At 36.8% G+C, this 19,299-nt stretch overlaps 1 protein-coding gene across 1 annotated transcript in view; it reads left to right on the top strand.

The window, feature by feature from the left end:
* The first annotated feature begins 12,453 nt into the window (after positions 1-12,453).
* CLCA1 (chloride channel accessory 1) overlaps positions 12,454-19,299 on the top strand; it is a 29,257-nt gene continuing 22,411 nt past the window's right edge. The window contains exons 1-3 of the mRNA XM_032424642.1: positions 12,454-12,669; positions 17,504-17,644; positions 18,349-18,496. Coding sequence (XP_032280533.1) covers positions 12,508-12,669; positions 17,504-17,644; positions 18,349-18,496 — 451 coding nt within the window. The 5' untranslated portion in view covers positions 12,454-12,507. The remainder of the gene's footprint in view (positions 12,670-17,503; positions 17,645-18,348; positions 18,497-19,299) is intronic.

Here is a 19,299-nt window from a genome sequence, read left to right as displayed (position 1 = left end):
TTTTACTATCCTTATTTTTTAAAGATTATTCAGCAATAGAATAATTTGCCTTGTATATTAGAGAACTTTAAACTTTATTGGAGAAATATAAATAATAATGTGGAATAGACCTATTTTAAAACCAGGACCAATTAAGAATGAAAATTTGATTAAATTCTGGAGAAGCAGGGAGGGAATTGTGGGAAATTGGGACAAGAGGAAAGAGAAAGAAGCATAGAGCCTGAGTCAGAGACTCAGTGCAGTGCTGAGGAGTAAAATGACCAGCAAATCTCTGTACCCAGGGTGCCTCCTTGCAGCTTAGACTACATCCCAGGTCTGACCTGTTATATTCTAAGTCTCACAGTGCCTAAATTTTTGCTGATGCAAACTTGAAGTCCCTAGGCAGTCAGTCCTCCCTCCTCCCTCTATTGCCATTATGCCTGCTAGCCTGGGATTTGCTTCTCTGTAGCTTCAGTGAGCTGATACTATATAGTACTGAGATGGGGTGTGGTGGGTTTTAAGGCTTTGAATGTTTTCCTAATTTTATAGATAGGAAAATTAAATGGTTAAGGGAGTAATGCAAAGCACTATGCTGGTTAACAGCAGAGGTATATAGGAGTAGAGCCAGGTTCTCATACTACTCCTTCACTCCTGTTTATTTAAGAAGGTGTGGGAAGATAGTGGGGATTATGCCTAGAAATATTTAACTCTTTCAAGGCTCACGTCCCCAGACTGAAGTTATGCCCTAGAACAAGAACAAAACTGAAATAGATCTGCTCTGACAAAGCCTAAAACCAAGTCTCCACAGAATCAAGATGATTCACCAATAATTAAACTACTGCTAGAACATAACTCAGAAAAAGAAAACATACACAGAGTCTCTACAAAACATCATGCAGTATCTAATAAAAAATCAACAGACATGCCAACAAGCAGGAAATGTGTCCCATAATTAATAAGAATAAAAATCTGTCAACAGAAGATGCAAAATTGATCCAGATTTGGAATTAGCAGACAATAAGCTGGCAATACTATTATAAATATGGTAAAGAAATTATAGGAAATGGTAGGTATAAGTAACGAATAGAGAAGAAATTTCAAGAAAGATGCCAAAATTCTTTAAAAAGAAGCAAATGAAATTACTAAAACAGAAAAATACAATGTATAAAAGAAGATTTTTGTAATGGATTAACAACAGACTGGTACTACAGAAGAAAGGATCGGATGACTTGAAGACAGGAAAACAGAAATCATGCAAACTGAAGCATTTCATTTTTAAAAAATGAAGAAGTCAAAATGACCTGTGGAACATTATCAAGTAGTTTTACATACATATAAATGAGTCCCAGAAGTAGAAGGAGGAAAAATGGAGCACAAAAATATTCAAAGAAATACTAGTTGAAGTTTTCCTAATTTGACTTAAACTACCAACCCATGGGTCTAAGATGCTCAGTAAACCTAACATAGGATCTGTGCAAAGAAAATAACACCTCAGTATATCATAGGAATAATGACTGATTACTCATCAGAAACAACTGAGGCCTGAAGACAACAAAATGACATCTTTGAGTGCCAAAAGAAAAATCTGTCAATGCATAACTCTATAATGAGCAAAAATACCTTTCAAAATGAAGGCAGAGAAATAGAAGCTGAAATCATGTTCATCAGCAAGAAATACCAAAGTAATTTCTTTAATCTAAAGGAAAATGATATCTGATGAAAATACAGAGCTACAGTATGGAATGAAGATCACTGGAAATTATAAAATGGTAAATGTAATATATTGTTGGTTTTCTTTACTTTCAATTCCTTTAAAAGTCAATTAACTGTTTAAAGTAAAAATAAAAACAATGTATTATTTTATTAATAACATAATTCAGTAAGATATATGACAGCAAGAGCAGAACAGACAGGTGACAGATGGACTTATACTGTTAAAAGGTACTTACATTACACTTGAAGTTGTATATTCAAGTAGACTGGGATAAATTAAGGATGCATTTATAAACCCCTTGCCACCCATTAATAATAGAGAACTATATATCTAAAAAGCTAATAAATGGGATAAAATGGAGCACTAAAACTAACCAGTTAACACAAAACAGGTAAAGTAGAATAAAGGAACACAGAACAGAGGGAAATAAGAGAAAGCAAATAGGAAGATGGTAGACTTAAAGCCAACTAAATTAATAATTATATTAAATATAAGTGGACTAAACACTTCAACTAAAAAGCAGAGATTTTCAGACTTGATTAAAAAAAGCAGACTCAACTATATGGAATTTACAAAAGGTGCATTTTAAATATAAAGACATAGAAGTCAAAAATGACACAAGGAAATGGTATATTATGCAAATGCTAAGTATAAGATAGCTGCTGTTCATATATTACTATAAGACAAAACAGGCCTTGAGAAAGGAAAGAGTATTGTTTTATAATGATAAAAAATAAATTCACTAAGAAGATATAGCAATCCTACATGTGCATGTACCTATTAACAGAGCTTCAAAATACCAGAAACAAAAATTGGCAAAACTAAGGGAGAAATAGACAAACCAACAATCAACCTTGGAGATATAAATCTCTCACTGTCAAAAATTGTGGCAACTAGATTGAAAAACTCAATAAGAATGGAACATTATTCAACAATGGAATAAGAATTTGAACAACATTATAAACTAATTTAACCTTGACATTTATAAAACACTGCAACCAACTAGTGCACAGTACACATTCTTTTTAAGTGCTCATGTAACAGTCACCAAATGAGATCATGAGCTAGGCCATAAAACATATCCCAGAATATAGAGTCCAGAAACAGACCTACACACATATGGTCAATAGATTTTCTACAAAGGCATGTGGGGAAGGCAAATGGGGGAAGGCAATTCAATGGATAAAAGAGAGTTCTTTTCAATAAATAAGGTTGGAATAACTAAACATATGTTTGGGAAAATAATTTTACTCCTACCTTTTATAAAAATATGAATTCATGATGAATCATAGATATAAAAATGAATTAAGATATAAACTTCTAGAAAAAATATAATGTCTTCACAACTATAACGTAGAAAGATTTCTTAGAACAGAGAAAACACTAAGCATAAAAGAAAAAAATAAGTTGGGCTGCATCAAAACTAAATATTTGTGCTCATGAAAGGACACGGTTAATAATGAAAAGGCAAGCTAGAGTGGAAGAAATATTCACAACACATATATCTGACAAAGAAGTCTTATCTAGAATATATAAGAATTGTTATAAATAAAATATATATTTTATAAATTATAAATAATATATTAAAAATACTATTATAAATCAGTAATAAAAAGGTAAAGAACCGAATTAAATGGGCAAAAGATTTAAACAGACACTTGACAAAAAGGATATATAAATGGCCAATAAGCACATACATAGAAAGGCTATCAACACCATCAGTTATCAACAAATGAAAATAATAAATATGAAATACCTCTTCATTCACACCAGAACAACTAAAGAATAAATATTGACAATAAGAAATGTCAACAAAGATATGGAGCAATTGGAAGTTTCCTACACTGGTGAGTATGCAACCACTTTGGAATACTGCTTAGCAGTTTCTTAAAAGTTATGCATATATCTAACCTTTGACCCAGCAATTCCACTTCCAAAGAGATGAAAAGATGTCCACCAAAAGACTTCCTCAAGAATTTTTATAGCCACTTTAGGGGTGCCTGGGTGACTCAGTCAGTTAGGCATTTGCCTTCGGCTCAGGTCGTGATCCCAGGGTCCTGGGATGGAGCCCCACCTCAGGCTCCCTGCTCATCAGGGAGTCTGCTTCTCTTCCTCCCTCTGCTGCTCCCCCTACTTGTGCTCTCTCTCTGTCAAATAGATAGATAAAGTCTTTAAAAAAAAAAAAAAAAGAATTTTTATAGCCACTTTATTCATAATAACCCCAAACAGGAAACAATCAAGTTTCTATTAACAGAATGGATAAAACAAATGTTGCTATATGCCCGACTTCACAAGGGAATACCATTCAGCAACAAAAAGAAACAAACAACTGATACATGCAACAATGTACATGAATCTCAAAAGCATTATCTTGAGCTAAAGAAGTCAGACTCAAAGGAACACACATTGTATGATTCCACTTAAAAAAGTTCAAGAACAATAATATTCTCTGTACAGAGAAATCTAATAGCAGTTGGTTGTCTCAGAGTAGAAGTGTTGGAGTTGACTGGAAGGGGCACAAGGAGGCTTTCTGAAGCAATGAAATTTTATATATATTGGATTGGGATGGTGGTTTACATGGGTGTATACATTTGTCAGCATTCATTTATCTGTGCAGATTTGATTTCTGCATTTTATTGTATATAAATTTTACCTCAAAAGAAACAACATGAATGAACTTATTATATCCTTACCTTTATAGCAATGGTTCTCAACCAGAGGTGATTTTACCCTTTCAGGGGACATTTGGCAATATCTGTTGACATTTTTTATTTCACAGGCAAGGGACTTCTCTAGTGAGTAGAGGCCAGGGATGCGGCTAAATATCCTACAATGCATAGGACAGCCCCCACAACAAAGAATTACTCAGCCAAAAATGTCAATAGTTCCAAGATTGAGAAACCTTGCTTTATAGAGGGGAAGTGAAAGGGGTCATTTGTAAGGATATTTGATACATTAATATAAGAAAAAGTGGCCTTAGTGAAGGGGAAAGGGGACACAAAACTGTGAGGCAGATTTAAGTGAGGTTGAGAAGACAAGAATGAAGAGAAAAAATATTTTAAATAAAATAAAGAGGGTCCATGGTAGAGGATCCAGATTCAAAATACTGATAGAAAATCTAATTGATGAAAAAATTAAAAAGGGGGAATGAATATAAAGTTGGGGGATGGTGCATTACATATTAAGATCTGTGTGATGATTTATCAATTTAAAATATAGGGAAATGAGGAATAGAAGCAGAGGGAAAGTCAGATGAGAAGTGGGCTCTGAGGAAATGAGAATCTGATCTGTGTATCTTAGGATGTAGAAAAAGCACAGATCAGGCGCAAAGAGAGAGACAAAATAACATGAAAGTTAAGGGTACTGATTATAGAGTACATGATGAGAGAGAAGCACTCAAGGATACAGAAACACGTGCTCATATCCATGGAGGTAATTAGAGACTGACTCCCAAAGCTCAAAAGGAATGCCTCCATAAATCCCTCTTGCACTTAGAAAATCTAACTCTTATCAGCAAGGTGGTTCCTGGGTTGGGTGGAGAGTGACCCAGATGGTGGCCAATTTTATTCCCCACTCTCTCTTATCTACAGGCTAAGAGTCTTATCAAAAACGCTGCTTTCTGAGAATAACTGCCTCAAGGGCACAAGAAAGAGGAAGCTATCCAGGGCAGTGGGCAATTGCTTTCTACCTCCCTGGCTCGAGGTGCAGAAGCAATATAAATGAACAAGCATCCAAAAGGAACTTTTTTAAAATTGACATGATCTCACTTCACACCAATATAGGAAAGAAGCAAGAACATGGAGAAGATAAAAGGAAAAAAAGAGAGTGGAATAGAAAAATAAAGAAAAAAATGAGAAATTTAGGGTAGAGAAGACAGGACTCTTGTGTCAACATGTTAGGATTTTAAAATAATGCTCTTTAATGCAAAATTTTTATTTTTATGTATAAATTTGTTCCAATTAAAAAAGTAATACATGCTATTATAAAAATACAGATGGTTAAGTAGGATGTGATAAATAAAATAGATGTGAAATAAATAAGCTTATTTATTCCTTTATTAAAGGACATTTGAGTAATTCAGTTTCTTGCTATTATAAAGTAGGCTTTAAGGGACAAATTATATTACCCTTGTACATGTAATCTTATGCACCTGTGTGAGTATATCTGTAGGGTAAATTCCTAGGAGTGGAATTCCTATGTTAAAAGACATACACACATAAATTTTGGTGAACATTTCCCTTCAAAGCATTTGTACCAATTTTTCTACCATCAATAGTGTGTGAATGCCTGTTTCTTAATGGCCATTACTAAAAGAGGTAATGAACTGGGAGGTGGAAGCAGGAGTCATATTGGGGTACTACATGGTAAACAGCTTAAAATTGACTCTGAGGTATCCATGTCTTTAAAACATATCCTAGTCATTCTTGATAGAATCTAATATAAAGCCCCAGCTTTCTCCAACTTTTTGGTTTCTCTCCTATCTCTCCCCATAAAGCTAAGGTTTGGGTAAGTGGAAGAGAAGGGGAAGTATATTATTTGTTTGTTAAATAGGGTTTTTTTTTATTTATTAAATGTTTGTTTTTGTTTTTATTTTATTTTTTTGTTTATTAAATAAATTCTATGTGCCAGGCATTGTGCTGGCTGTGTTGTGTTTATTTTGCTTTATTTTTTCAATATTTAAATACCAGCATACCACAGCTAATGTCATAAAAAAAGTAGATTTGATGCAAGAAATAATATTAGAGAAAATATAGGTACTTTAGAAAAGACATTTTATAATGACAATGATATAACAATCCTAAATTTGTATTCAGCAAATAACATAGCTTTAAAATACATGAAGCAAAAGTTAACAGAACTAAAAAAATAGAAAGAAGAAAAAAAAGAGATAAACAAATTCACCATCATAGCTGGAGATCTTAGCACAACTCTATCAGTAACTGAAAGAACAAACAGACAAGAAATTGATAAGAATAAAGAAAATCTGAATAATGTGATTAACCAACTTGGCCTAATATATATAGAACACTATTCTTAACAACTGTAGCATGCCCATTTTTCTCAAAAGCACATGGTCTATCAAAATAGACCATAAACTGATTCAAAAAGCAAGTCTCAACAAATTTCAAAGTATTTAAATTTCAGAGTATGTTTTCTGATTATAGTGAAATTAAACTAGAAATCTATAATAACTTAAAGTACCCCCAAATGTCTGGGAAATTAAGCAACATACTTCTATATGGCTCATATGTTAAAAAAAGAACTTGAAAGTTAGAAAATACTTGGAACTGAATGATAATTAAAATGTGACATATCAAAATTTCTTACATGATGAAGCTAAAGCAATAGTCAAAAGGAATTTTAAGAAAGAAGTAATATCTGTTTCAGGCACACTGTTCCAGAGAATAGAAAAAAGAGGAAATTCTTTCCAACTCATTTTTTGATACTAAGGATATTACAAGAAAGGAAAAGTACAGACCAATCTTTCTCATGAACGTAGATGCAAAAATCCTAAACAAAGTATTAGCAAATTGAAAAGGATACTATATCATGATCAAATAGAATTTATGCTAGAAATGTAATGTTGATTTAACATTGAAAAATCAGTGTAAGTCACCACATTACCAGAGCAAAGAAGAAAAATCACACAATCATCTCAAAAAAAAGCATTTGATAAAATTCTGGGACACCTGGGTGTCTTAGTTGGTTAAGCATCTGCCTTTGGCTCACGTCATGATCCCAGGGGATTGAGTCCCCCATCGGGCTCCTTGCTCAGTGGGGAGCCTGCTTCTCCTTCTGCCGGCTCTGCCTTCCACTCTCCCTGCTTGTGCTCTCTCTCCCTCTGACAAATAAATAAATAAAATCTTTAAAAACAAAAAAAATTTTAAAAAGCATTTGATAAAATTCAACACTTATTCATAACTTAAAAAAAGAAAACTCAGAGCAAACTAGGACTAGAAGGAGACTTTCTTAATCTGATAAAAGTATCTACAAAGTATCTCTAGATAATAGTATACTTAATGGTGAAATATAGAATGCTTTTCCACTCAGGATTGGGAACAAGAAAAAAGATATCCATTCTCTCCACCTGTATTCAACATTATACTGGAAATTCTAGCAAGTATAATAAGTGAAAGAAACAAAAGACGTAAGATTGGAAAGGAAGAAGTAAACAGGTTATTATTCACAGATGGCATAATTATATCCATACAAAATCCAAAAGAATCTAGAAACTACTAAAAATAATAGGAATTTAGCAAACTCACTGAATATAAGGTCAATACATAAAAACCTATTACATTTCTATATACCAGCAATAAACAATTAGGAAATAAAAATTTATAAAAATATCATTTATAATAGCACCCCTCCCCCAAAAAACTAGAAGTAAATCTAATGAAAGATCTCTACCCTGAATATGGTAAGACATAGTTGAGATCAATTAAATAAAACCTAAAATGAGGTATATCATGTCCATGGATTGAAAGACTCAGTATTATAAAAGTGTCAACTCTCCTCAAACTGATACATAAATTCAATGCAATCCTATCAAACCCAGCAGATTTTTTTTTGGTAGAATTGAAAAGCTGATCCTAAATATTATATTGAAATGCAAAGGACTTAAAATATCCCCAAATAATCTTGAAGAAAAACAAATCTGGAATGATACCAGATGTCAAGACATACAAAGCAGCAATAATTAAGACTCCATGCCACTGAGGTAAGGAGAGTCACACAGACTAATGAAACAGAAAAGAGTCTAGAAACAGACCCACACATTTGCAGCCACCTCATTCACAAAAAAGCACAACTGCAATTCAGTGGGAGAAAGTATGGTCTTTTCAATAAATGGTCTGGGCCTATTGGCCATCCATAAAGGAAAACAAAACAAGCCGACAAAAATCTTGAATCTTACCTTACACTATGTACAAAAACAACTTGAGATAGATCATAGACCTAAACATGAAAGGCAGAACAATACAGCAGAACAGAATACTGTTTATTTTCATGAACTTGAAAAAGCTGTCCTAAATATGATGCAAAAAACACTACCAGTAAAAAAAAGAGATTAGACTCCCTCTACCTGCTGCTCCCCCTGCTATGTGCTCTCTCTCTCTCTCTCTCTGACAAATAAATAAATAAATAAATAAATAATCTTTAAAAAAAATAAATAAAAATTGGGCAAAAAGATTTGAACAGACACTTTACAACAGAGGACATCCAAATGACCAAAAGTACATGAAAAGGTGCTTAACAACATTAGTCTCAGGGAACATGCAAATTAAAACCACAGTACAATATGATTACATTCCCACTAGAGTAGCTAAAATCATAAGGACTGACAGGACCGCATACTGGTAGAAATGTGCAACAACCAGTGAAACCACTTCGAAAAGTGTTTGGCAGATCAACTAAATAAAGCTAGACACATGTATACCAGTACTCAGCAATTCCACTCTTGGTATACACCCAACTGAAATCAATGCTTATAGTTTTATTTACAATAGTCCCAAACAGGAAATAATCCAAATGTTCATCAACAGCAGCTGGTGAGCAAATCGCGCTATATTCTTAAAATGGAATACAATGGATAAAGAACATATTGCTGCTACATGCAACATGGCTGAATTTCACTCAGCAAATGTTATGTGAAAGTAGCCAGGTACAAGAGGATGTACTGTGTATTTCTATTTATATGAAGTTCAAAAACAGGTATAATTGATCTATGTGGCAATGGAGGTCAAAATAGTGATGACCATTTGGGGGTTTCTGACTAGAAGGGAACACAAAAGAGACTTTTGTGATGCTGGAAATACTTTACACCTTTGGCAAAAGTTTGCCACTCAGGTGTTAACTCCCTGCACCTCTGGTTTGTGTCATCTGGCCCATCTGGGCTGCCTCTGACAAAACCAGATCCCACCTGGTATTGTACAATGCTTTATCTGAGCCAAAGCCTCTGTGAATCTGTTTAGGCTGAACTTGGACACCAGAGAGAGAGGAGCTGCCACTCCAGCTCAGTAGAGGCCATGCTAAACTAGGCCCTCTCTTTGGGGAGGCAGAGAAGACAAGACAAAAATGAGGAGATGAAGCAGTCATGGCAGCAGCTTGGACTCTCCACTGAGCAAGCAGCCAAGGCCCAGTCAGCAAGGAAGGCCAGGCAAATGTGGGGAAGCCCCTAAATTGGGTTGGTCACAGTTTTGTCATAGACAACTGCAGAAGCCACAATCCAAAGGGCAGGGCAGCTAAGGGCTCAGATCCTTCAGGAATGAAGGCTCTGGTTATACCAATAGGTAAACAAACAATACAGATCAGCCAAAATGCTGGCTAAAAGTGAGGGAAATTGGTGATAAAGGAAGGAGATAAATATCTATAATGGCTGTGAAAATTAATATAGGGCAACATCAATAAAGTGGAATCAGGAGGATAGGAGGGGAGGCTAGAAGGGGGAACCATACCATTCAACATCAATTACAGGAAGAATTGTCAGTTAGAGACCCCAACAGAGAATCATCAAAAGGAAAGAATCATCCATTACAGGTCTCAACTGGGAAAGATGTACATGGCATACGTGTATGTATGAGAAATCAACTATCCCTACAACTCAGCCAATTTCCCCAATGGATGGACTTTCCTTCAAAACAACTTTTCCCAATTTCCTCAGATAATGTTTCCTTCCTTTTTTTTTTTTTTTTTTTTTTGAGTTGCCATACCTTGCATGCCCCAAATTATAATTCTCTGTTACTCCTGAATAAACCCATTTTTGCTGGCAAAAGAACTGACTTTTATTTTAGGATTAACATGGTCTTGAGACCAGCTCTAGCAGCAGACTTGAATGTATTTCAGTGAGTCTCTGGCTTTAGGTATTTTGAGATTGCAATTGGCCACCACTTTGAAGGAGATTCTATGAATGACTGAACTTGCACCTTCTTTGAAAGAAAAAGCAAAATAGCTTGTGCTCACACACAAAAAATGTAAACTTTATAATATTGGAGCTAAATATTATGGAAGGACAAGAGTGGATCTGAGCAGTTGAAGGGGTAAATTGTGTTGGATTAATCTTAGGGAACCCCCTTAGATTTTCTCAGCCCCATCTATGCACTGGACCCTCAGTTACTCACTCCCCCTCAGTCCCTACCTCCTCCTTGAGGGCCCAAGTGGCTCCACTGGCAGAGGCCAACCATGCACCACTTGAAATGTATCTCCTTCAACACACACGGCATGGGATCTCTCTTCCCAAGCTGCTGCTAAAGGGGCTGGACAACACAGCCAGGAAGTTCAGGGAAGCTGATCACCTATAGGAGATGAGAAGCCAAACACTTCCCCTTCCTCCCTCCCACAGACTGTTCTAAGGCATGGTTTCTTTCCATAGCCCATTAGTAGACATCCCAAATGTCAGGGCAAATACAGTGGTCAACTTTAATAACATTTCACCTTTCATTGCTTCCCAGCCATCCCTATTTTCCCCTTTCCCTCACTCTCACTGCTCTGGGATTAAATTCTCCAATTATTTGCACATAAGCTTGCCTTAGGCTCTGATTTTTAGGGAGCCCAGGAAAGACATATATAGTTGGGGGTGTGAGATGTTTTAGACATAAATTTTTATGTATAATAAATGCATACAGTTATTCAATAAACACTGAATAAGTTATTTTTGTATAAAAGCATATTTAGATCATCTGGACAACCACTTTATAATTGAGTATTTCCACTCTGCTTCAATGCTTCACTTTGGATTAAAGATTATGTACTTAAGCAGTAAGTTCTATTTATTAGCTATAAATACTAATCTAATTTTTATAAGCCAATGTCAAAGAAAGGAGGTGATCAAGGTGAATTGATTATTACAATGTGAAGGCCAAATGAAGTCACAGGATGAAGGGATATTTCAAGTAATCTGAATACAGTAAAATGGTGGGCCGATTTGAGTTTCCATCTGAGGTTCAGCAAACTTTAAAGTGTCTATGCAGTAGCTGGCAATCCATAATTCATGTTCTGAGAGATATGTAGTTTCAATAAAATAATTCAATGTTGTTAATTTTATTTATTGACCAATGGGAGCTATGGAATAGAGAAATAGAGGTCTGATGAGGAAACTGGAGGGAGTTTGCTTTGCACGGTGATATGTAAATTTTATCTTTTCTCTCCATTATAAAATATTCAATAATATCTATGTTGCTTTCTAATGTTTTTTGGTGCAAGTGGATTCTGTAAGGGAGTACCAAGAGGTGATGAGGCTATGTCAAGATCAACGAGGGTTACAAAAAAAAAAAAAAAAAATGGCCACCATGGAAGGATAACTGGATGTATGGTTTATACTTAACAAATGCTGACTGAATATGCAGAACAGTCAGGCCTCCATGGGCAGGTGAGGGTTGGAGGGTGGTGTTGGGTGGGTCAGTGTCCCTGGTTGGCAAACATTTGTACTAAGTAAACATCTTTCAATGACCAAGCTGCTTGTCACCTGTGAGTCCCTCCAGGGAACCGGATGTGGGCTCCCCACCCTCATTCCCAGCATCTGGCACAGGTGAAGGCAAGGGTAATAATCCTTTCAAAATGAAATATTTGAAAGTACACAGAATTTGAGACTAAGCTATAGTTCCTTATAAAGGAGACAAATGCAATAATGAAAGAATTTTGGGTCAAAGGGTTAAATACTTTGATAAACCATCTCTGATAGCTTGGAAAAAATGTGTGTCTATATATTCATGTGTGTATATATATATATATGTATATATAGATAGATAGATAGGGGTAAAGAAGACCTCTAAAAGCATCATTCTCCAAAGAGAGAAATCAAAGTGTGATGTACAACAATGGGGTCATTTAAGAGTTCTGTTTTCTTCTTGGTCCTTTATCTCCTGGAAGGGGCCCTGAGCAATTCACTCATTCAGCTGAATAATAATGGCTATGAAGGCATTGTCATTGCAATTGACCCTAATGTGCCAGAAGATGAAACACTCATTCAACATATAAAGGTAAGTTCAAAATGGTAATTATCCATGCTTTAAAAAAAAAAAAAATTAAGTGTAATGTTGTGATAGAGCAAACGTGAGTTCTCTAACTCCAGCTGTGTGATACAGGCAAATTATTTTCATATCTGAGCCTGTTTCTTCAGCTGTAAAATGGCAATAATAACATTAAACTACTAGGATTCTTGTGATAATAAATGCAGTGCACATAACTCAGAGTTTGATACATTGTTGACGCTTAATAAATGACTGGTTACAGACGATTTCATTGAAAACTATTTAGTTTCCCACTGAGGAAGGGCCAGCATCATTTGACAGAGATTGTGAGATACGGGGAAGGTAATTCCTTTGCTTGATTTTACCATTGGCTTATATCAGATTCTCCTTTTATGGTCCTAATTGTAACCCCCTTGTCTGTTATGCTAATACAGGAGCCCAGGAGGCAAATCTCTGATTTTAGAACAATCCCGACCCTTCCAATGAGAGGAAACTGCATTTTACCAGCCCCGATGCCAGGAACCCTCTCAGGGCTGCTGGGCAGCCTCACCTCACTCGTTACTTCTCCTATGGGGGAAGGAAAAACTAGGGAAAAAGACTTTCTGTTCTGGCAGAGGCATCTAACTGCTGTAAGGTGGAGGGATTAGAGAGGTCGTGTGCAACAGAAAACAGCTAAGAATAAGAAGGAAATGCCTTATAAAAAGGCTGTAGCACATCCAGAGGCACTATTGTATAATGAGCAGAAGTATTAGTCTGTCAAATGGGAATAATAATGAGTACCTTCCTCATAGGACTTTGTGAGGATTCAATGTAACAATGCGCGAATGTAAGGGAAGCAGAGTGAAAGGTATATGGGAACTCTGTACAATTTTTGCATGTCTTCTATAAGCCTAAAATTATCTCAAAAATTAGAAAAAAAAAACTTCAAAAACGTATGCATAGTGCCTGGTACATAGTAAGAGCTCAATAAATGGTAGGCACAGTCATCAATCACCAGTCCCACTTTTAATCGATCTAGATCGAGAAAGAGTTCCTCCCTCTTAACTAAGCCAAAGGGACTGAAGCTTTTTTCTAGGCAAAGTTCCTGAATGTGAGCTCAGAAGTTAATAGTGCAAGGGCTCCAAAGTTCGCCCCCAAACGTTCTTTGCTCTCAGCAGAAGCAAAGCTAGAAAGATGGAGTTTGGAGAGAGAACCATCTCTATCACCAATAGCAGTTTAGGGTTGGAGAAGTGCAGCAGTTGATGGGGTTGCTGGGAGCTTACCTGTTGAACTGGAAGACTATCAAGTTTACCACCAATTGGTGAAAGAGAAATTCACACCCTTTGAAATCTCTCAATATCAGAAACCTTGGGTAAGTTTTTGATTACCTCTAAATTTAAAAATAGCATGAGCAAAAATGAAGTAGCCACTTGGAGCAACAAAGTGTGGAAGAAAAATGTGGCCAGCGATGTTTCTGTCTGTGGCTGGACAGTCACTAGGGCTCAGGAATTGCCAGAAGGAGGCACAGATGCCTTATTTTGAATGACAAAGGTCATTTGTATTTATATGGTGCTTTAGAGCTTTCAAAGTGCTTTCACCTAATATCTTTGGGGAGTTTTCCTCCTGAAAAAAATGTACTTCTCACTACAATTATTAAATCAACTTTCTGGTAGGAGTCCTAAATGTGTTGGCTATAAGATAAGTTGGTTTCCACATCTTCTCTACAAAAGGAACACTTGTAAGGGCAGTAAGTGTGCTCAGTGTCCCTGAGTAGTTAATAAAAGTGGTTTCCTCCCTATTTGATGTTCCACATCTACAGAGTTGAGGGAAGTCACTGTGGGCTTTGCTGCCGTTCCTGGCCATCCCTCGCTCTGCTTTCTGAGGGGATTTTCTCCCTCCTGCCCTTGTGGGGACAGAAGCCTCTAAATCAGCTCTTAATACCAGCTTCAGCTGGGCCGTCCCCAACATTTTTCCACCTACAAGACCGGTAGATGGCGCTGCAGCAGTTCTATCCACTGCACCTACACTCTACCCAGTATCAGGGAAGCAATAGGAGCACATTCACAAGATGAGGGAATGAGAGTCAGGGAGAAACTCACTCTCTGTGTGTCTTCTCTCTCTCTCTCTCTCTCTGTCACACACACACACACACACACACACACACACACACACAATACACAATTGTAGTAGTTTGGGGTCTCCTCAATGCATGGGAACCCAGGCACCTCCTGACTTGGCACTCCTGCACAATTTACAGCTCATCATAACCACTTCATTCATTCATTCATTTGTTCATTCATCCAACAAATATTTACAGAGCATTTACATTATGTTGGCACCAGGAATCCAGTGATGAACAATATGCTATCCTTGTCCTTAAGGAATAACCAGCCAATCCTATAAACTGTTATCCTCAACGTTCTCCAAACCTCAATACTTTAAATGTGTATTTGGATATGAGGTCATCTTCTCAAAACCTAGAACAGATGCTGAAGCAAAGCTCCCTAATTAATGGTTCTATTAAAACATGGAAGACAAGAGCATTTCATGCTGCTTATTCTTCCGGGGGAGACCTAAAATTCACATTTCACAAGTCAAATTGTGATACAATACTTTAATGTCGGAAGGTTTATACCGACTTTTCAACTTTTTTGTGATCTTGACTCAGTGTTTTTATTTCTAAAAATGATACAATGTTAAATTCTCCTAGTGATTGTTAAAAATCTGGCTTTGGGGGAAGAAGGATATGCAAACCATTACAAGAACTTCTTAAAAAATATCCAGGCAGCCATTATTATTATCACTATCTGAAAGGAGGGGAAACCGAGGCTCTTAGAGATAAAAGAAATTCCCCAAGTTTATCCCGTTAGGAAGTGGCAGAGCAGGAGTCACTCCTGCATCGATGCACGAGTACTGCTCCCCCATGTAATGATGAACTGTTTCTGCCCCTCAGGCCAGCCCCATCAGGCACTGGAGCCTATCTAGTCACTCTGGTCCACTCCAGCAAGAACTCTGCTCCAGCAAGAACTCTGCTCCTGCAACAATCCCTTTTTCTCTTACATTATCTGTTTTTTTTTTTCCATTAGCGTATACATATGTTATAATAGTTTCCATTTTTAAAAAACAAATAAAACAAAACCCCCTTGCCCTGGGGGCGCCTGGGTGGCTCAGTTGTTAAGTGTCTGCCTTCGGCTCAGGTCATGATCCCAGGGTCCTAGAATTGAACCCCACATGGGGTTCCCGGCTCCACAGGAAGCCTGCTTCTCCCTCTCCCACTCCCCCTGCTTGTGTTCCTGCTCTCGCTATCGCTCTCTTTGTCAAATAAATAAATAAAATCTCTAAAAAAAACAAAAACAAAAACAAAAAACAAAAAAACAAAGAAAAACAAAAACCCTTGCCCTGAAGTCCTCCTTCAGCTACTTCTTCATTTCTCCATTCCTCTTTAATTTATAGAAAAACTTCTTGACCTGTTGTCTGTATTCACCGCCTCTGCTTCCTCATCTATTCTTTTGGACTCACTCATTTGGAGCTATCATCTCTATTCCACTAAAATGGATCATTCAGGTTGCTAAATCCATTGCTCAGTTCTTAGTCCTCACCATACTTGATTGCTCAGTAGTATTAGACACCGACAAGCACTCTCTCCTTCCTGAAACATTCTCACCCCAGTGCCTTCTGATTTCCTCCCCGTGCACCTGCCGCTCCCTGAGTCTCGTTTGCTGGCTCCTCCTCACCAACCTCTAAATGCTGGGGGCCTCTGGGTTCAGTCTTCAGCCCTCTTTTCTCTTTTATCTATACTTGCTTTGGTACTTTTCAGTGGTTTTGGTCCTAGTAGACCCAATGCCCCTTTGTATAATAAATCTCTTATAATACCCTCTGTACTGTCTTGTCAGGAAGCAGCTCAGGGAATCTGCAGAGGCATTTATAATTTAACACCAAGGCTCTTTCATTTTAGAGAAATAAAGTTAGGTGTAACTTGAAGATAAATTAATTATGCCACTTCCTTATATTGAACACTTGGTACTATACTAATAATAAATGCTCTCATAACATTTAGTTAACCCCAAAATTATTACAGTGATGTCAGCAGGGCTGAAGTCGTACTCATTTTGAGTTTCTCTCCCAGTACTACTTAGTGCATGACTTTGAGACCTATACTCTCTAATTGTCAGTTTCCCCCTTAAAGGTTTATTGATCCTCAAAAGAGCAAATGAAATGAAACCAATAGCTAACATTTTTTTTTTAAGATTTTATTTGTTTATTTGACAGAGAGAGAGAGAGCACAAGCAGGGGGGAGCGGCAGGCAGAGGGAGAGGGAGAAGCAAACTCCCTGCCGAGCAGGAAGCCAATGCAGGGCTTGATCCCAGGACCCTGGGATCATGACCTGAGCCGAAGGCAGCTGCTTAACCAACTGAGCACCCAGACACCCCAATAGCTAACATTTCATAAGCACTTGTGCTAAGTAAACATGGTCCAAAGTGCTTTCTTGACTTCCCCTAATCCTCACGACAACTTTATGAGCTAGTCACTAGAATATTTTCCACTCTATACATGGAGAAACTGAGGTTCAGGAGAGCTTGAGGAACTTGCCTGATGTCCTAATGTAAGTGGTGGATCCAGAATTAGTGTCTGCCTTTGGGGTCTGCATTGTCAACCATTACTCTGTGACACACAGCATGTGGTAAGTGCTCAGAAAAGGTTAACTATTATTATTAATAAAAGGTAATTCAACATTTCCCCTTCCCATCTTAATAAATAACTAGTCTTTGGAAATGTGAAATACAGGTGTAAATTTGAATGATTGGCAACTTTGCCTATTTTCTGTCATAATTGTGCTGGTTATATATGTTTTCTTTTTTCCCAGGACATGGTGACCCAGGCATCTCCATATCTGTTTGAAGCTACAGAAAAAAGATTCTACTTCAAGAATGTTGCCATTTTGATTCCTGAAAAATGGAAGACAAAACCTGAGTATGTGAGACCAAAACTCGAGACCTACAAAAATGTGAGAATATCAAGTTCTTTTTTTCAAATTCAATTTCCTTCTCTGATTCAGATTTTTTTCATCAAAATATTCTAGAATCAAATGAAGTTGTTTCAAAATCCTCCTATGTGAATAAGGTCAATTTATTTGCTGATATTGATGTGGGAAACAAAGGCAGATGAAAAATTACAATTACTAAGTTTCCTTTCTACCTACAGCCCATTGATAAGTCCTTAAAGCAGGCAGAATGACATTCCTCTAGGGAATCAACTGCCTCCATGTTGATACTTTGCTAAGGGCAAAAGGCAACCTTAGCCCAACTTCCAGGACCCCCTAAGTCTACTTTAACATATAAAAATTCCTTTGGAAACTTCCTTTATCTCTACCCCCAAGATACATGTAGGCAATCATCCCCCAAGCATATGACCTACCAATATACATCTGAAGGGTCTCATGATTGAGTTTTTACTAAACAGTAATAAATGACCTTTCCTAACAATAGCTAGCCCCCTCAGGATCCTGGAAACCTTGTTTCCAAAATACTGGGGAGGCTTATACTACCCCTAACCCCCTCTTTCTGCCCATGGGTCCTGTCCCAGTGCTTTAATTAAACCGCCTTTTTGAACCAAAGATGTCTCAAGAATTCTTTCTTGACCATTGGCTTCGAAACCTAGTGTCTTTCCTACACCATTATTTTGTAATAATGGCTTTTTATTAAATTTAAGGCTGATGTTCTAGTTGCTGAACCAAATCCTGCAGGTAATGATGAACCATACACGGAGCAGATGGGAAACTGTGGAGAAAAGGGCGAAAGGATTCATTTCACTCCTGACTTCCTAGCAGGAAAAAAGTCAAATATATACGGATCACAAGGTAGGGGTAGAGATAAAATATTCTGCTATATTTCTCAGAATTTAATAATTTTATGTTCAAAGTAGATCAGCAATCAACATGATCTGAGTAAGCATATATAAGCAAAATAAACTATTGTAACTTTCACTTAAAATAGGGAATCAGAATAGTGCATTTTTCAGTTAAAATTTAATTTCTTCATATTTAGCATACATGTGTAAATGCAGTATTTTTAATTTTTAGAGACTGTTATCGGGTAATATTAGTATGATATAATAACTGTAGTTTAATATGTATTATTAGGTTTCTTTGGATCTGTGGTGGGGGTGGGAAACATCTAAACAAATTAAACCTCCTGCCTGCAATTCAGGTAGTAGCCACCAGATGGCAGAGATGCACAGTGCTAAATGGATTGTTAAACTGCAGATGCTGTTGAGTAGGTGTGGGATGGGACTCAAGAACGTGCATTTTTAATAAGCTCCCAGATGATGCTGATACTGTGAGGCCATGGACCCCACTTTGAGTACCAGACAGAATATCTTGGATTTCAGCTCTCAAAAACCCGTGACTAAAGAAAAAGTCCAATTTTCCTTCACAAAATAAACTATCATTCCCATATGAGCTATTTAGAGCAAACTTTGAAGAAAATATTAAAAGAAACAAGCAATGGAGTATACATAATATGTGCTTTCCAAGTATAATCAAATATGATTAGCTTTAGATAATTAGGTTAACTAATAATTAGCACTAGGTTTCTTCACTATCTTGAAAAGATTAGAACCAGTTTGATTTTCTTCATTTAAATGGGCAAGGCAGAGAAAACA

Source organism: Phoca vitulina, unplaced genomic scaffold, assembly GCF_004348235.1.
Source record: "Phoca vitulina isolate PV1807 unplaced genomic scaffold, GSC_HSeal_1.0 scaffold2, whole genome shotgun sequence".
NCBI classification, from domain to species: Eukaryota; Metazoa; Chordata; class Mammalia; order Carnivora; family Phocidae; genus Phoca; species Phoca vitulina.
This window is presented reverse-complemented; position numbering and strand designations above follow the sequence as displayed.